The sequence below is a fragment of the Canis aureus genome, chromosome 26 (assembly GCF_053574225.1).
Source record: "Canis aureus isolate CA01 chromosome 26, VMU_Caureus_v.1.0, whole genome shotgun sequence".
NCBI lineage: Eukaryota > Metazoa > Chordata > Mammalia > Carnivora > Canidae > Canis > Canis aureus.
This window is the reverse complement of record NC_135636.1, coordinates 29604174-29624112: the sequence shown is the minus strand read 5'-3', so window position 1 is coordinate 29624112 and position 19939 is coordinate 29604174. Positions and strand designations below refer to the sequence as shown.

The window sequence follows — 19939 nt, the reverse complement described above, 5'->3', positions numbered from 1 at the left end:
TCTCATTGATGTCCTCCACTCTTTTCTCAAGTTTGGTGAGTATCCTTATGATCATTACTTTAAATTCTCCCTCAGGCATATTACCTATATTCATTTTGCTTTGGTCTCTTGCTGTGGTTTGGTTCTATTCTTTCATTTGGGAGATATTTCTCTGTCTCCTTATTTTGTCTGACCTTCTGTTAGGAAAGTCAGCTACTTCTCTTGGTCTTTTTTTTTTTTTTTTTTTTTTTCTCTCTTGGTCTTAATAGCCTTATAATGAAGTCTTGAAGTACCCTGGAGTGCATTGTCCCCTGTTCCCCAGGGCCTGGCACTTCAGGAGTGTCTACTATATGTGTATGTGCTTACCTGTTAAGTCTTGGCCTCTTTTCCCTTCAATCCAGTTGTCTGCAGAGGCTCTCTTTGCCTATTGTGGACAGTGTTTGGTCCCCAGCAGGAGTGAGGCGCGTGCAGTGGTCTGCTTGGGAGTTGAGACCTTCCCCCACTGCTGCAGGAACCGTGGTCCCACAATACCTGCGTTTTGGGAGATGTGATGTTGGCAAGGTTTGCCTTGGTCTTCAGTGTAGGACTGAGGCAAGCATGACTGGGAAGAGCAGATCGACTGAAGCATTGGCAAGTGGGCTTGGCATAAACAAATTAGGTAGCCAGTGTCTATACTGCACAGGTTCTCACATTGGCTGTTGTTTATGCTGGAGGGTGGGGGAGGGAAACCCACCTGACAGGTTCTTTGTTCGTGGAATCGCCTTGTGATTCCTGGCTTGCCCTCAGATGAGCAAATCATTCTCCCAGCCATATGCCCCTGGCGTTTTTTCAAACTGCTGGTTCCGCGCAATATCTGCTTGGGCTGTTTGTCCTCCTATCTCTTTAAGAGCAGAGACTCTGCTCCCTAAGGCCTCTTGGCTCTCCTACAGCCAAGCCTATGGACTTTTAAAATTCCAAGCTTTCAGTTGATTGGGTTCCTCAGGTTTTCAAAGGCAAATATCTTTTTTTTTTTTAAGATTTTATTTATTTATTCATAAGAGACAGAGACAGAGAGAGAGAGAGAAAGAAAGAGAGGCAGAGACACAGGCAGAAGGAGAAGCAGGCTCCATGCAGGGAGCCTGATGTGGGACTCGATTCCCCGGATCTCCAGGATCACGCCTGGAAGTCAGCACTAAACCGCTGAGCCACCCAGGCTGCCATTAGAAACGACAAATACCCACCATTTGCTTCGACGTGGGTGGAACTGGAGGGTATTATGCCGAGTGAAATAAGTCAGTCAGAGAAGGACAAACATTATATGGTCTCATTCATTTGGGGAATATAAAAAATAGTGGAAGGGAATAAAGGGGAAAGGAGAGAACATGAGTGGGAAGTATCAGAGAGGGAGACAGAACATGAGAGACTCCTAACTCTGGGAAACGAACAAGGGGTGGTGGAAAGGGAGGTGGGCGGGGGGTGAGGGTGACTGGGTGACGGGCACTGAGGGGGGCACTTGATGGGATGAGCACTGGGTGTTTTGCTATATGTTGGCAAATTGAACTCCAAAAAAAAAAAAAAAGAAAGAAAGAAAAAGAAAAAGAAAAAAAAAAAAAAAGGCAAATATCATGGGGATTTGTCCTCCACATTGGTGTGGCTCACTGGTGTGACAGTATGTTTTCTGCCCTTCTCCATACCACGGTGGATGACTCCAGTCCGTTTCATTCCCAGACTTCATCTTTGCCCTTTCAACCTTCTTAGATGTGGCCTCCTCTCAACCATTTAATTGTGGAGTTTGTTCTGCCAGTCATCAGGTTATTTTCTGGGTTATTTACACTGATGTGAATATTATTAGTTGTATCCCTGGGACAAGGTGAGTTTAAGGACCTCCTACTCTACCATCTTCTCAGGGGACACTTTTTATTACTCTTTTTTTTTTTTTTTTCCAAAAACAAATGTTTGCCTTGGTTATTTCTGTCAACTGTATGTTTGTTTTCTGTTGTCCTAATTTGGGCTTTTATTTTATTTCCTCCCTCCTGCTTTTTTCAAGTGATTCTGATTAAGTTGCTTGTTATTCTGGCATAACCTAGTGCATGGGATATCTTCCATTTGCCCCTCTGGATGTACTCTCCCCTCTTCATCCCAAGAGGGTAAATTGTTCTCCATTCCTGCAATCCTTGTATGAACTACATCAATGGGCTGGCTTGTTTGATGTCTGGCTTCCAACCAGAATCACAGTGAGGTGTCCAAGCAGGAGATTGGAGGGAGAGAGTAGAGTGTGGTCAAGACATTTATTTATTCCCCTGTCTCCTTTTTGGCAGGGTTGCTTCAGGCTGGCTAGTTTCTCAGTTGAAGATCACTGTTTTTCTCTCAACTCTTTCTTTTCTTGTTAATGATAACCTTTCTAATTCCCTTGTTCCCTCAAGCTAGGGATGGTAATGACTATGCTATTACTAGCCCCAGATTGCTGAGTTATCCCTTGTGGTTTTCCTATGCTCTACCCATACCTTTATAAATAGTCTTTTTAGTAAATCCTCCTCTAAACTTCCTAATTTGAATGAGTCATCTGTTTTCTCTCAGGCACCTGACTAATACACCTAGAAACCTTTATGACTGGTATATGTTCTTAATTTAAAGTCTAAAGTTAGGGGTGCCTGAGTGGTTCAGTCAGTTAAGCATCTGCCTTTGGCTCAGGTCATGATCCCAGGATCCTGCTCAGCAGAGGAGTCTGCTTCTCCCTCTCACTCTGCCTTTCCTTGTGTTCTCTCTCTTGCTCACTCTCTCAAATAAATTAATAAAATTAAAGTAGAAAGTTAATCATTAACATTATATTTCTCTTAAATAAGAAAAAAAATTAGATCAGCAAGGTTTCAGGATACAAGATCAATGCACAAAAATCAGTTTATTTCTATACAATTGCAATTAACAATACAGAAATGAAATCAAGAAAACAATCCCATTTACAACAGCATAAAAAAGGATAAATTACTTCGGAATAAATTTAACAAAAGAAGTATGAGAAGATTTACACAATGAATACTATGAAGTGTTGTTAAAACAAATTTTAAGAGACCTAAATAAATGGAAAAATATTTCCATGTCCATGGGTCAGAAGATGTAATAATATTAAGATGACATTACTATTATAGATTCACTGCAATCTCCATCAAAATCCCAGCTGCCTCTTTTAAGAGAAATCGATAAGCTGATTCTAAAATTCATATGGAAATTCAAAGGCCAAAAATATCTTAAAATAATCTTGACAAAGAAGAACAAAGTTGGAGGATTTACACATCCCGATTTCAAAACTTGCTACAAAGCAGACAGTAATCAAGACAGTGTGGTACTGGCAAAGGATAGACATATAAATTGATGAAATAGAACCAAGAGTCTGGAAATAAACTCTTATATTTATGGTCAGTTCATTTTTGAAAAGGTGCCGAGACAATCTAATGGGGGAACACATCTTAAACAAAGGTTTTGGGGACAACTGGATACCTACCTGCAAAAGAAAGATGTTGGACCCTGTTTCACACCATATAAAAAAATTAACTTAATGACTCAAAGCCCTAAATAGGAGCTAAAACGATTCAATTCTTAGAAGAAAACATAGGCATTAATCTTTGTGCCTTTGGGTCAGGCAAGGGCTTCTTAGACGACAATGCAAGCAGCACATGCAAACCAAAAAAACAAAACAGATAGATTAGATTTCCTCAAATTAAAGACGTTTGTGATTCAAAGGACACTATCAATAATGTTAAACTACGGAATGGGAGAAAATATTTGCAGATCAAAATACCTGATGAGGGGCAGGTGTCGAGGTGGCTCAGACCTTTAAGCATCAGACTCTTCTTTTTTTTTTTCTTTTAAAGATTTTATTTATTTATTCATAGAGAAAGAGAGAGAGAGAGAGAGAGAGAGGCAGAGTCACAGGCAGAGGGAGAAGCAGGCTCCATGCAGGGAGCCTGACGTGGGACTCGATCCCAGGTCTCCAGGATCACACCCCAGGCTGCAGGCAGCTCCAAACCGCTGTGCCACTGGGGCTGCCCTAAGCATCAGACTCTTGATCTCAGCTCAAGTCTCCAACTCAGGATCATAAGTTAGGGCACCCTGTTGGGTTCCACCCTGGGCATGGAGCCTACTTTAAAAAAAAAGTCTGATGAAGGTCTAGAATCCAGAATATGTAAAGAGCTCTTACAACCCAATAATAAAAAGACAACCCAATTTAAAAAATGAGCAAAGATGATGGACATTTCTCCAAAGAGGTATGCAGATAGTCCGTAAGCACAGGAAAAGATGCTCAACATAATTAGTAATAAGAGAAATGTAAATCAAGACCAAATGAGGTATCACTTCACTCCCACCAGGATGGCATCTTAGTCTGCTTGACTTTCTATAACAAAATAGCATAAACTGAAGGGCTTATAAACAATGAAATTTATTTCTCACACCTCTAGAATCTTGGAAATCCAAAATCAAGGTGCCAGCAGATTATGTCTGGGGAGAGCCTACTGCCTAAATTGCCATCTTTTCACTGTAATCTCACATGTCAAAAGAGGTAAGAGATCTCTTTGGGGCCTCTTTTATTAGGGCACTTATCCCATTAATGAGGGCTTTGCCCTCATGATCTAATTACTTCCCAAAGGATCTGCCTCTTAATACCATCACCTTAGGGGTTAGGATTTCAACATATGAATTTGGGAGGACGTAGACATTCAGTCTGCTGCAGATGGCTATAATAAAAAACATGGACAAACAGATGTTATCAAGGATATGGAAAATTTGGAACCTTCATACATTGGTGGCAGGAATGTAAAATGGGGCAATTGGTTTGGAAAACAGTTTGGCAGTTCCTCAAAAAGTTAAACATAGAATAACCATATGACCCACCAATTTCACAATTTCACTCTTGGTGTATGTGTATATATATATATATATATATATATATATATATATATATGATACCCAAGAGAAATGAAAACATATGTCCATATGAAAATTTGTTCACTAATGTTCACAGCAGCATTATTCATAATAGCCAAAGGTGGAAGAAACTCTATGTCCCTCAACTGATCTGCAGATAAACAAAATGTAGTATATCCATACAATGAAATATTATTCAACCACATAAATAATTGAAGTGCTGATAAATATGGCAACATGAATAAACTTTAAAAATATATTTTAAGTGGAAGAAGCCAGATGCATAGTGTGTTGTTCTTTTTTTATGAAGCCTCTAGCATAGACCAATCCATAGATACAGAAAGTTAATTGGTAGTTGCCAGGCACCAGGGGGAGAGGGCATGAGGATTTACTCCTAGTGGGATAGGTAGGGTTTTTTGTTTTGTTTTGTTTTGTATTGCTTTGTTTTGTCTACCATAAGTGGACTTTTTTGGAGGGTAATGAAAATGTTATATAATTAGATGGTGATGATTATTACACAGCTTTGTGAATATACTAAAACTCACTGAATGTACACTTTAATGGGGAAAATGTATGCACATGAATATCTTAATGTTTTAAAAGACAAAAAAAAAGGAAAAGAGAACACAAATCACCTCACAAAGTGGCAGCGGTTTGCAGGCACAATGTGGTCTAAATCCATACTTGGAAAAAAAATTACCAAAAAAAGCCCCCACCCCAAACCATTCTGCATGCAGAAAGCAAGCTATTCTTGTTTACATATTTTTGAAAACAAACTTTCTTGCTATATTAACGTGCTGGGGTTTTAGAACAGTGTTCTTGAGACTTGGCTTATGATCCTTAGTAGGTCAAGGAATAAATTTAATGCATCACAACTAACTTTTACAATAATGATATAGAATGAATTAGAAAGTATCAGAGTGTGTCACATAGGTCTTTGGCAAGAACCAAGGACATTGGCACGATACTGAGACTAATTGCTTCATATTGTGGGAGAGAGACAGAGGAGATGTGAAAAATATACCCACTGGCTAAAAACAGATTGTTTTATTCAGCACACTGGCACATAACTTGATTTTCTGGTATATGATTGTCAATATGGCCATCGCCTGATAATGGGAGAATTAAGTATTTTAAAATTTTATATCATAATTTGAAATTAGTTGTAAACTGAAGTGTGGGAGAATTTTATTGATTTTTGACAACGTTGTCATGACTTTTTTTTTTTTTTTTTAAGATTTTACTTATTTATTCATGAGAGACACACAGAGAGAGGCAGAGACATAGAAACAGAAGAGGCTCCCTGGAGGGAACCCAAAGCGGGACTTGATCCCAGGACCCTGGGATCACTATCTGAGCCAAAGGCAGACGCTCAACCACTGAGCCACCCAGGCGCCCCACATTGTCACGACTTTCAACTGATTTTGGTTAGGAATTTATAGCGTGGTTTTTCAGAAAGTGCATATCTGGAAAATGTTGACTGTTTGACAAATGTAGTTTTTTTTAAACTTTTATTTATTTATGATAGAGAGAGAGAGAGAGAGAGAGACAGGCAGAGGGAGAAGCAGGCTCCATGCACCGGGAGCCCGATATGGGTCTCGATCCCGGGTCTCCAGGATCGCGTCCTGAGCCAAAGGCAGGCGCCAAACCGCTGCGCCACCCAGGGATCCCCAAATGTAGTTTTTAAATTGAATTAGTTCAAATTGCCCTCAAATAGGTTGTTTTAACACTACAAAAAATGAGAATGAGAAAGTGAAAAATATGGGATGAGTGAACAGTGATATTAAGGAAATTATCGACATAATCAGCCAACAGTGATTTCATTTGTGCCTCATTAAAAAGAAAGTATATTTATTTTAAAGATTTATTTATTTATTCATTCAGAGAGAGAGAGAAAGAGGCAGAGACACAGGCAGAGGGAGAAGCAGGCTCCATGCAGGTAGCCCAGTATCACTCCTTGAGCTGCAGGCAGCGCCAAACCGCTGCACCACCGGGGCTGCCCTAAGACAGCTTTTATTTATTTATTTATTTTTAATTTTTATTTATTTATGATAGTCAGAGAGAGAGAGAGGCAGAGACATAGGCAGAGGGAGAAGCAGGCTCCATGCACTGGGAGCCTGATGTGGGATTCGATCCGGGGTCTCCAGGATTGTGCCCTGGGCCAAAGGCAGGCGCCAAACCGCTGCGCCACCCAGGGATACCTTTTAAAAGACAGCTTTTAAAAAATAGTTTTATCAAGTGTGAAAACCAACAAAATGACATGTAATAATGTATTCGTTGTAATAATATTCTTGCAAATGAAAGCTTAATGCCATCAAAATTAAAAAGATACTTGGAAACATGACATACTGAATTAGTCCCTTCAGTATTTTCAAAAAAAGAAAAAATATATATAATGAGATGGGCAAATTTTCTGAGCCACGATAGAGCTCGAAAAAGCTTTATTATTATTGTATTATTATAAAATATTATTGTATTGTGTTGGGTTACATAATACATGCCAACAGTGAATATTGCTCACAGGGTTCCTGAAAAAAAAAATTATTCTTGCGGCATGTATTTTGGTCTGTTCAGTTTTTATGGTAAAACAATTGATAAAAATATAGCTTAGAAATAATATAATTTCTCCTCGAACCTGTACTGTTGTAGAACTTTAGAAGCAATGCTTATTAGGCTTTTACAATCTGGTATTGATTTTGTGATCCAAAAAAAACTTGAGAAAGATAAGTTGAAAACTGCACAATAGTTTAGGCCTGTGGTGAATTTGATTAAGGCCATTTTAAGGAGGGTTTTGTTACATTTAGTTAGCCTCCTCACACAAACTAGACTTAAAATATTTGCAGAATTGAAAGGTATAATTTTGGTCACCAAAATTAGTCTGTAAAAAATGAAACTAGGGCAGCCCCGATGGCCCAGCGTTTTAGCGCCACCTGCAGCCCGGGGTATGATCCTGGAGACCGGGAATCGAGTCCCGAGTCGGGCTCCCTGCATGGGGCTTGCTTCTCCTGCCTGTGTCTCTGCCTCTCTCTCTCTCCCTCTCTGTCATGAATAAATGAATTAAAAAAAAAGAGAGAGAGAAAAGAAACTATAATAAAGTTATTTAAGAATTATCTAGAAACATCTAAAAACAGTTACTTGGCATACTCTTTTATGTGTTGTAATTCCTTGGATGACAAAGACATTCTGCCGAAATTCTTGTATATATTGAAAAAAAAAATCAGTAGAGGTTGTTAATTTTGTTAAAGAAAGCTGAGAAAAATACCCAATTCCTTGGAAAAAAAAAACCACCCACAAAATGTTTTCAGGGATTAGAACTGATCATACCACTTAGTTTGTCATATCAAAGTTAGTTGGTTGTCTTAAAGGAAAGTCTAAAGCAGATTATAAGAATACAGGAGTGAAATTTGTATTTTTCTAACTGAAAAGTAATCTCATTGGACAATCTTTTCGAAGTTGTTTTCTGAGTAACAGTGTTGGGCCTCATTAACTGATATGATAAAATACAAAATACTTTGTATTTACTTATTTTATATGATATTTTTAAAAACATTCTTAGAGAATTAGAATATTCATGAGAAGACTGTTCCAATATTTCAAGGCTTTCTAAGTATTCCAAATGACATTATTTCTGTGGTAAGCAAGATTTTAATATATATGCCACTAGACCCGTGGTTCTCAAACGTGGTCCCCAGCAACATGAACATCTCCAGAGAACTTGCTACAAATGCCAACTCTTGGGCTCCACCCACAAACCTTCTGAATCAGAAAATCGGGAGGTAGGAACAGCAATATGTGTTTTTGAAAGCCTTCCAGGTAGGGACATCTGGGTGGCTCAGTTGGTTAAGCATCTGCCTTTGGCTCAGGTCGTGATCCTAGGGAGCCTGTTTCTTCCTCTGCCTCTGCCACTCACCCTACTTGTGCTCTCTCTCTCTCTCTCAAATAAATAAATAAAATCTTTAAAAAAAAATTCTTCCAAGTTAAAAAAAAAAAAAAGAAGAAGAGAAGAGCCTTCTAGGTAATTCAGATATAAGCTCAAATATGGGAAACTAGGGTATGAGATTTTCCCAATATCATTGCAACAAATTGATGAGAACTTATTAATGAAAGCAGGTTGAATTAAGTGAAATAAAATTAAAGATTTTTGTTGCATCTCACCTCCTGTGTTGGTATTCATGTTCTTTTAGTCTCTCCAGTCATTCAGAGAATGTTACTTCTTTTTTCTGGTCTTTAGAAGAAATTGTGTATTGTTGGTATTATTTCTTCCTTAAAGTTGAGTAGATTTCACACCATTTGGGACTGGACTTTTCTTCATAAGAAGATTTCTATATTATAGTTTCAATTTCTTTAATAGTCATAGGATTATTCCAATTTTCAATTACTTCTCGTGTCCTTTTAGGTGTGGGTTGTTTTGTTTTGTTTTGTTTTCTAGAAATTTGTCTATTCCATCTAAATTTTCAAATGTATATACATAACATTGTTTATATCCTCTTATGTATCTTCTTAATGCTAAAGAATCAGATATGATGTTCCCCTTTTCTACTTTTGATGTTAATTCTTGGTTGGAATCTATTCTTTTTCTTCTTTACACGGTCTGTTCTAATTTGATTGATTGCTTTCCAGGACTGCAACACAACAGTCAGTCTGCAATTTCTTTTGATGTACTGCAACTTAAAGAAAAAAAACAAAAACAATGGTTATATAAGATGTTAATATTAAGGAAAGCTGGGTGAGGATGTAAGGGAACTGTACTATCCTGGCAACTCTTCTATTAACCTAAAATTATTCCAAATAAAAATTTATTTAAATAAAAAACAGAAAAATGGTATCAATCATCCACTTATTCATCAAGTTCCACTCAGAAGGGTTTTGGGTTGTTTGTAAGACTCAATCCACCAGAGAATTAGAATTTGTTGCCTCGGAGGAGGTGCCAAAGAATTGTCCTAAAGGCTCTGAGCCAGTGGCTTTTACTTAGGTGTTTCTTTTTAAAAAGACATTCTTTTGGGTTGTTTCCAAAGAAAGATTTCAAAAAGAGATGGAGCCTTTGCAACTTTATTGGAGTAATTATACAATTCAAGGAAACAAGGCTTTGAATGTGTTTTGAACAGTATTTATGTTCAGAGGGGAAAATAGTAATGATTGCTTTATCCTTCTATCAGATGCAATCTGCCTAGGAAGGAAAGAAACCATTAGGACTAATAACAGAAAAATTACTACAAAGGTTTGTAAGCAAGGGTTAAATTGTGAGAGCCTGACAAGAAATCCTCCAGAGTTCTGAAAAGGGCAGCAACTCAGTCTTAAGGAAAATGTGGGATTTACTGAGTGGGGGGATCCTACCCTTAGCATGACAGGGGGCTCTAAGGATCCTAGTCTTCCTGGAAGATGGAGGGCATGTGGAGGAACCATGGGATCTGGGGTTGAATGCTAAAAATGCCAGTTGGAAGCTGCTGAAATTTACATAATCACGGACAGAAATTTTACATGATAAAAATAACGTAATAATAATATTTGGGGGGCTTATTTTGTGCAGGGCCCATATTTTGCAACTTAGAACAATCCATTGAGGTATTTTCTCCATATGCACATAAGCAAATTGAAGCTTCAGAAAGTCAAGTACAGTAGTTCCCTTCTATCCTGGGTTTCACTTTTTGTGCCAGCTTAGTTACCGGTGGTCAACTATGATCTGGAAGCAGGTGATCATCCTTCTGAGTATTGTTAGAAGGTCAATAGTGGCCTGACAATATGTGACAGTGCTTCACTTCATCTCAACATGTAGGCATTTTATCATCTCACATCATCACAAAGAAGGGTGAGTACAGCACAATATAACGTGTTGAGAGAAAGACCACATTTATGTAACTTTTATTACAGAATGTTGTAATAATTGTTCTATTTTATTACTCGGTATTGTTGTTAATCTCTTAATATGCTTAATTTATAAGCTAAGTTTGTGACCACATACATTTATTTATGATTGCATATATTTCATTTGCTGTGAAAATTTGTTTATGAATCCCGTTTCATGACTCTTTGTCGACAAATTCTTGACACAGTGTCTGGAAGCACACATACTACTTCTTTCTTAATGTTATTTGTTTTTCTTTCTTCCCTTTGCATTTCTATAGTTTCTGATACATAGTAGTTGTTAAGTAAACTAACTTGGAGGCCAATCCAAGAATCCTGGGGCAGAATTTGTGTGTGTGTGTGTGTGTGTGCGCGCGCGCACATTTTTTGGGGAAGAAACCATTCAAGCTTTTATCATAAAAGGGTCCTAAGCTTCTAAAAAGCTAAGAGCCACTGTTGTAGATTAAAGAATGACTGGCTCTGGAAATGAGGGGAAAATCTACACCTATGGGTATTGAAGCAGAGGTCTCGAGAGACTGTATTTAATGAGCTCAGATCAGATTACATAGCTGGACAAGTTCAAGTCTCACAGGGGCTATTTAAAATTAGGATTGTCCCGGGATCCCTGGGTGGCGCAGCAGTTTGGCGCCTGCTTTTGGCCCAGGTTGCGATCCTGGAGACCCGGGATCGAATCCCACGTCGGGCTCCCGGTGCATGGAGCCTGCTTCTCCCTCTGCCTATGTCTCTGCCTCTCTCTCTCTCTCTCTGTGTGACTATCATGAATAAATAAAAATTAAAAAAATAAAAATAAAATTAGGATTGTCCCAGAGGATATCAAAAGGACACAGGAACTGGCTTGAAAGGACCACCACTAGTCAAATTTGAGGCAATTTGAGCATTAAAAAGAATAGTGAAAGAGAAATCAAAACATACATCCCCCAAATTTGTATAAAAATGTTCAAACTTGTATAAATTTGTATAAAGATTAGCTTTACTCATAATAGCCCTAAACTAGAAATAACCCAAATATCCACCAACAAGAGAATGGATAAACAAATTGTGTGTTTTCATACAATGAAATACTTCCCAGAAGTAAAAAGGACTGGACCACTGATACAATAGAATATGGATGAATCTCAAAAACATGCCAAGTGAAAGAAGCTAAATACAAAGACTGTATGTTTCTATTGACATGAAATTCTGGAACAGTCATAATGAACCTATGATGAAAATCAGAAGAGTGGTTGTCTGGAGGGCAGGAGTTGTCTGGCAAGGAGCATGATGAAACTTAATGGAGTGATAGAAATGTTCTATGACCATTGAGGTGTTGGTTACACGGGTATACACATTTGTCAAAATTCATCAAATCAAGCACTTAATACTGTGCATTTCACCATATGTAAATGATAAGGAAAATAAACTAACAAGAGTAAAGGACTGTAACACATTACAAAAAAAAAAAAAAAAAAAAAAAAGGCAGCCCCGGTGGCTCAGTGGTTTAGCGCCGCCTTCAGTTCAGGGCCTGATCCTGGAGACCCAGGATCGAATCCCACGTCGGGCTCCCTGCATGGAGCCTGCTTCTCCCTCTGCCTGTGTCTCTGCTTCTCTGCCTGCCTCTCTCTCTCTCCGCCTCTGAATAAAAACAAAACAAAACAAAACAAAAAAAACAACACATTACGCTGTGAGTTCATAGTGATACCCCAGATAAGAAATGGAAGAGCTGCTTTCCTTAGGAGAATACGATCTAATAAAAGGGAAAGAAATAATAAAATTACAAAATCACAATTTTGCCACCGCTAGCATGTAATCCAGGCAAGATTGCCAAAAGATGATAAAAACTACTGAGTGAAAGTTGGGGAACAGAATATTCTCAGTCTTGAAGGGCAGTTACTTATTAATTACAAAGTAGGAAATGTACCTTTTTTGTTTTTGTTTTTAGATTTTTTTTAAAGTAATCTCTACTCCCAACGTGGAACTCAAAACTTGCCACCCTGAGATCAAGAGTTGCATGCTTTACTGACTGAGCTGGCCAGGTGCCCTGAAAATGTACCTTTCCAGTAAAGACATTTGGTAGATAACCACATAAGCGAAGAGATCAAACTTGGCATTATCCATAATAGGATAAACTTATGTTATTTCCTCCCAGTGTGAAGCAATAGGAAAGACATGTCATCACCTTTGTAGTATTCTTTCTAAAAAGTTGAGCCCTAATCTAATCATGGGAAAATAGCCAAGAAGATCCAGATGGTAGGACATTCAGCAAAGTTGGACTCTTAAGAATTTTCAATGCTATGAAGGACAGAAAAGATGGGGGACTCTCCTAGATTGAAGGACACTAAAGAGACAAGGCATTCAAAAATCATGATCCTTGATTGAATCCTGGATTGAGGGGGGAGAGACTGTAAGGGAACATTCTGGGGGCAATTGCAGACATTCGAATATTAAATATAGGGTAATGTTATACCAACATTAACTTTCTTGGGTATGATGATGTCATGGTTATTAAGAGCATGGCCTTGTTCTTGGAGATATATGCTAAAATATATCTATATATATGTATACGTATGCAGATTGATAGGGAAAGAGAGAAAGAGTAGATATAATAAAACACAATGCTAACAATTGTTGAGTCTAAGCAAAGAAAATGTATGTGCATTGTATCACCCTTTCAACTTTCTGTAGATCTGAAAATTTTCCCCTAAAAAGCTGCAGGAAAATAAGAGAGTGCAAATAAAGTACTTGGCCAATGATAAATGCTCCAAAAAAGGGTAGGTCTTACACAAGAATATAAGCTCCATAAAAGCAGAGACTTTGGTTTTTTATTTAGCACAGTATTCCTAGCACCTACATCAGTGCCTGGCACTTACGATGGTACTCAATTAAAAAAAAAAAAAAAAAAAGATGGTACTTGATAAATAGTTTTTAAACAAATCACTGAGAGATTGTACATTAGAAATGTTAAGATTAAAAAAATATGACTGAAATACCACTCCGGGACAATGTAATTACATGGGACAGCTGTTTCTGTGGTCTGAGTATAGCTGTGTCAGTTGTTTTGATTAAAATGACTTTCCCAGGATTAAAAAATATTTTAAAAAATTGCCCCAGAAAAGCTTTCTGCCGAACTGAGTTTGGTAACTCATTTACAAGAAGTAATAGTCTCTGAGTAACATCAGCATGTTTGGTTAAACCATTTGGGATTACTATAAAAAAAAAAAAAAAAAGTACCAGTTTAAGACCTTCATTTTTTTTAAGGCTGACCCAAATTGACATCAACTGGCTTCTTATAAGAGGGGTACTATGCCCTCTGGTGGTAAGAGATACACATCTAGTTTCTCCGAGAAAAGCCTGCAGAACAGAGATGAAGTGGAAAAAATGCCTTTACTCAGAGATTTCTGAAAACTTATCTCCTGACTTCCTAGACACATGGTGACCTTAAAGACTGAATTTAACGTGATAATTTTTGACTCCATGAATAGCCAGCTTTGGGGAATGCCTGGGCCGGGCTGGACCGAACAAGGTACAAATTTAGGAATGGCAGAGGTGACTTTTGGTAGTTGAGTCGAAGCTTAGGTGGAAAGACTTGTTCCCAGCATGGTGAGTGTCAAGAGAAACCTGAAGGGCCATTTGAACTGTGAAATTTGTCAGGATTCTATTTCCTCATTCATTCTGACAAGGATGAGCGTATACTCCACCACATACCTTGGGAAGAACTCTAGGCAGAACCCTGGGCTGTGATTGTCCAGGGAAGGCTGGGCTCCTGCCCAGACAGCTCACCAATGCCCAGTGTGTATCCCTGGAAATGCCTTTTCTTTTTTCTTAGTTTCTGACATTAAAAAAATTATTTTTCCTGAGTGTAAAAATAATTCATGGCTGATAAAGAATAAGTAAGTGGCATACATATGCAGTGGAATATTAGCCACAGAAAAGAATGAAATCTTGCCATTTGCAACGACATGGATGGAGCTAGAGAGTATTATGCTAAGTGAAATAAGTCAGTCAGGAAAGACAAATACCATATTATATCACTTATATGCAGAATTTAAGAAACAAAACAAAGGGGAAAAAAGAGAGAGAGAGAGAGAAAGTGAGAGAGAGAGAGAGAAAGAAATCAAGAAAAAGGCTCTTAATTACAGAAAACTAATGGTTACCAGAGGGGAGGAGGGGAGGGATGGGTTAAATAGATGATGTGGATTATGGGGAGTGCACTTGTGACAAGCACAGGGCGATGTACAGAAGTGCTGATTCACTGTATTGCACACCTGAAACTGTTACACTATATGTTAACTGGAATTTTTTTTTGCTTTTTTTTTTTTTTTTACAAGATTTTTATTTGAGAACAAGAACAAGAGTGAGAGCGAAAGCAAGAGAGGGAGAACATGAGCAGGACAGATAAAGAAGCAGATTCACCACTGAGCAGGGAGCCTGAGGCAGGGCTCGATCCCAGAGTCCCGGGATTATGACTTGAGCTGAAGGCCCAACTAACTGGAATTTAAATAAAAACTCTAAAAAATGACACATGACCTATGTAAAAAATAATAAAAAATATTAATAAAGTAAAAATCACCTGAAATCTGCGTTGTGAAAAACATCATTGGCATTTTTATTTATTATTTATTTATTTATTTTTAAAGATTTTATTTATTTATTCATGATAGTCACACAGAGAGAGAGAGAGAGAGAGAGAGGCAGGGACACAGGCAGAGGGAGAAGCAGGCTCCATGCAGGGAGCCCGACGTGGGATTCGATTCCGGGTCTCTAGGATCGCGCCTCGGGCCAAAGGCAGGCACCAAACCGCTGCACCACCCAGGGATCCCCATCATTGGCATTTTTAAAAAATATTTTATTTATTTATTTAGAGTGAGCAGGAGAAAGAGGGAGAATCTGAAGCAGACTTCTCGCTAAGCCCAGAGCCCAGCTCGGGGCTCAATGTTATGACTGGGAGATCATGACCTGAGCCAAAACCAAAAGTCAGACACTTAACTGACTGAGCCACCCCCCACACCCCCCACCACATCCACCCACACTTGATATTTTTGATGTTTCTTTTAGGTAATTCTGTGCATATAAGCACACAGAGTAGGAATGTTGACTATTGACTTATACATTAATGGGATCATAATATGCCTATTCCTTTATAACTTGCTTTGTTTTTCTTTCAGTGGTGAGCATTTTCCTATCCAGTTATAAATATATACTCTTAAAAGTTTTTAAATGTTAAATTATGAAAGTTTTATATACTCATAATAAAATGCAAATAACAATATAAAATTAGGAAAATGAACATTCTTCCCCCACCTTCTAATCCCATTCCCCAGTGATAACTACTTTTAACTATTTTGTGCACAGTCTTCTAAATTTTGCAATACATACATAAATTATATAAGTAGATACTTTTTAACATAAATGGGATCACATGATACATGTTGGTCTTCAATGGGTTTTTTCATTTCATGACTGTGTCTTGAACATCTTCCCATGTCCATGTGTATGTAATAGCTGCAGAGTATTCTGTATAGATACATTTAGTCACCTTCTGATGATATTTAGATTGTTTTCAATATGTTGATATAACTGCCTGAGTATTCTTTTATTCATTTTTATTCTTTTTTTTCATTTTTATTTTATTTTTTTTAAGCCTAATATAGGGCTTGATCTCATGACCCTGAGATCAAGACTTGAGCTGAGATCAAGAGTCAGATGCTTAACTGACTCTTAAGCCACCCAAGTTCCTCATCACTGGCTATTCTAGTAATATATCTTGGTATACCTCTTTCATTGTTGCTAGAACATAAATTCCTGGAAGCAGATCAAAGGATATGCATGCTTAATATTATTTGAAATCTTAGTATTTTATTTTGTAAACAATGATATTCAATGACGCTACTATATTTCAATTTTATTGAAATATTAGAATCTATTTAAACATTCTATTTTATGGTGACGTTTCTGTTTTTACAACCACAACACAATAAGCATTTTTGTATGTGATCATGATATCAAATAATATTAGAAGAGATGCATAAAGGAGTAATTACAGAGTCAAAAAGTTTGAATTTCTTTTTTTTTTAAAGATTTTATTTATTCATGAAAGACAAACAGAGAGAAAAGCATAGATATAAGCAGAGAGAGAAGCAGGCCCTCTGGGGAGCCTGATGTGGGACTCTATCCCAGGACCCCGGGGATCATGACCTGAACCAAAGGCAGATGCTCAACCATGGAGCCACCGAGGTGCCCCCAAAAGATTGGACTTCCTTTAACTTAATTCACATTCCTAAAAATTGTTTTCCAGAAAGATATAGCAATTTATGTTCTGACCATTAACATTCTACTATTAGTAAAATTGAGGATGGGCATCTTTTTGCACATTTACTAGTCATTGACTTTTCTTCTGTGAATTGCCTGTTCATTTCTATTTTTCTATTGGGTTGTTAATTCATTGACCCAATAAACAAATATTTGATCACCTGTTGTGTTAAGTACTATTCTAGGTGCTGGAGATGAATATGACCATAAACAAAACAGACCAAAAATATACTCTAGTCAGAAGTAGGAGTGCAAAAAATAAACAACTGTATGTCAGGTGGAGATGGTACAAGCAAATAAAGCAGGTAATAAGATTAAGAGTGTAAGAAATGCTATTTTATATGGGTGGTCAGGGAAGGTCTCCCCTTGAACAGAAGCCTGGAGTACATGAGGAAGCAAGCTATTCAGAGCTTCCTGGGAATGAAAACTTATGGCAGAGGGCACAGTATGTTCTTTGTAAATTCTGGATATTAACTCTTTCCAAGAATATCTCTTGCCTCTCATGGTTGTTTATAGTGTCCTGTATGGAAGTTTTAATATTATTGAGCTCAAACTTGTCAAACTTTTCATATTCATGATTTCTGGGTTTTCTGATTAAGAAGAACTTTTCTACCCCCAAATAATAAAAGTATTTTCACAGATTCACTTCTATTATTTTTATGCTTTGATTTTTTAACAGCTTTGTTGAGGTATAATTCATGTATCACAACATTCACCCATTTTGAGTTCACAATCCAATGATTTTTAGTAAATTTAGAGTTGAATAATCATCACCACTATAGTTTTAGAACTGTACTTTCATTTCACTTTATATATAGCTTTTATCTATTTATTTGAGAGAGAGAGAGAGAGAATGAGAGTGTGCACACACACATGCACATGTGTGGGGAGAGGCGTAGAGGGAGAGAATCTTCAAGCCGATTTCTTGCTGAGTTCTGAACTGACTTCAGGCTCAATCTCACCATCCTGAGATCATGACCTGAGCCAAAATCATCAGTCAGGTGCTTAACCAAGTGAGCCACCCAGGTGCCCTCGTTATATATAGCTTTTAATATGTCTGAGATTCATTTTAGAATGTGGTGTGAAGCGAAAGACCTAAGCTTTTCTTTTTTTCCCTATTGATTTGAAATATCCTCTTTACCACATGCTCAACTTCCATGTATCCATGGACCAGTTTCTGGTCTTCCTGTTCCAGTGGTCAAAAAGAGACAGGGTTTTATTTGGTCCGTGGAGTTTTCAAAATTTGGGAACTTCACATAAAAACCCAGATATTTGGCTTTTCTGGAAAAACCAGAAGCTCCAGCAACTATCTGCTGGAAGCCAGTAGAGACCAATCATTTTAGATGGACATTGTTGCTTGCCCCTTTCCTTTCCTGGGAGGGGTCTTGTAACATAAACAGCAGGCATGTATGGGGCAAACTAGGATAATGGTCACCATGCTTGCTGTCCCAGCATAATTATTAATTGTGTCTCTTTTCTTTTAAAAGTGTTATGGTTTGGGTGATAAATAAGACACAATCTCCACCATTCCTCATTGCATTCCACCGAGGCATTCTTTCATTAATGGTACAAGACCCCTTTCAGGAAAGGAAAAGGGGAGGCAACAATACAATTCTGACACAGAGGCTTGCCAAAAGAATGATTACATGGGCTCAGAGTAGAGAGAACATATTGTCTGGTGGGGAGAAATTAGGACAAGTTTCCTCTAACGAAGGATAAGAGGTCATAATTTACCGATCCCTTTCCATTATTTCACTTAACTTCACAACCTACCCACTTACACAACTTCGTCAATTTATTTCTGCATGGATTTGTTGTCTTCTGCTGTAGCCTGCATTCCAAAACAGGGACCTAGTTAGTCTGTTTTGCTCACCACTGTATTCACAGTGACCGGTTCTGGCCGAGCACAGAGCAGGCCCCTAGGAACTACTTACCGGCTGAACACGTTCCCAGGAGCTATTGATCGAAGGAACTAAAAGAAAATTAAGGGGCAGAGAGCCGAGGTCCCTCTGCACCGAGTCAGAGGCAGAGAGAGGCAGGCAGGAATCAGGCTAGGCAGCTTGATTCCTGGACTGGAGCCCAGGATTTTTCCTAGCCAATTGGCTGTAACCTCCCAAAACAGGCAAGAAATGGGAGAATGCGCACGCAGAACTTGTCTTTGACCTCGGGGCACCTCGCTGAAATGCTGGACCGAGCGGCTCCAAAAGCAAGTGCTCAGAAAACTCCACATCTGTCTTTCTCACCTGCCCCGCCAGCGAGCAAGACTACATTTCCCAGAAGGCCCCGCGGCGCGCACGGCCCCTGCCACGCGGCTTGCGCCTCCGCCGTCGGCCCACTGGGGGCGCTGCGGCGACCCCTCCGCCGTCCCGTAGAAATCTCCGCGGCCCCGGGGCCGCTTGCTTCCTGTTTGTCGGACGAGGAGACATGGCGGCGGCGCCGGCGGCTGCTGGGTCTGGGGCCGGCCGAGGGCGACGGGCAGCGGCAACGGTAGCGGCTTGGGGCGGATGGGGCGGCCGGCCGCGGCCTGGCAACATCCTGCTGCAGCTGCGGCAAGGCCAGCTGACCGGCCGGGGCCTGGTCCGGGCGGTGCAGGTACGAAGCCGGCCCGGAGGGGCGGGGCGGGGCGGACCGGGCGGGAGCTGGCGGGGGGCCGGAGAAGAGGCCTTTCCAGGCCGCCGCAGTATGGGCCCGACCCCTCTTGGCTGGCCGCGGGGCCTTCCTGCAGGCTGTCCGGATGCTGTCAGCCGCCGCGGGGCGGTGGGCAGCAGCCGGCTGGAGGGCCCGGTTAGGGGCCGTGCGGCACTGGGCTGCATCGGGCATCGATGGCGTGTACCAGCCCGGGGCCGGGCTCCTGGATCCTCCCAACCCTGCGCCACGTCTACACATCTGGGAGACCCTGGACGAGTTTGCTTTA

The 19939-nt window shown here is 39.4% G+C and overlaps 1 protein-coding gene and 2 long non-coding RNA genes across 5 annotated transcripts in view; 2 read left to right on the top strand and 1 right to left on the bottom strand.

Moving 5' to 3' along the window:
• LOC144298244 (uncharacterized) lies at positions 1 to 15280 on the top strand. The gene is made up of 3 exons (XR_013365184.1): positions 1 to 35; positions 4413 to 4513; positions 15045 to 15280. It is a non-coding gene; the product is annotated as an uncharacterized LOC144298244 (long non-coding RNA).
• LOC144298243 (uncharacterized) lies at positions 2853 to 19314 on the bottom strand. 2 transcript variants are annotated; one of them, XR_013365183.1, is made up of 3 exons: positions 18960 to 19314; positions 9034 to 9545; positions 2853 to 3602 (listed from the first exon to the last, which is right to left on the bottom strand). It is a non-coding gene; the product is annotated as an uncharacterized LOC144298243 (long non-coding RNA). The 2 variants fall into 2 exon arrangements; XR_013365182.1 differs by having other exon boundaries at positions 2853 to 3605; positions 18960 to 19313.
• TRPC4AP (transient receptor potential cation channel subfamily C member 4 associated protein) overlaps positions 19226 to 19939 on the top strand; it is a 69187-nt gene continuing 68473 nt past the window's right edge. The window contains exon 1 of one of the 2 annotated variants that reach the window (XM_077872866.1): positions 19226 to 19617. In XM_077872866.1, the coding sequence (XP_077728992.1) occupies positions 19450 to 19617 (168 nt within the window). In that variant the 5' untranslated portion in view covers positions 19226 to 19449. The remainder of the gene's footprint in view (positions 19618 to 19939) is intronic. The other variant, XM_077872865.1, reaches the window with a different exon arrangement.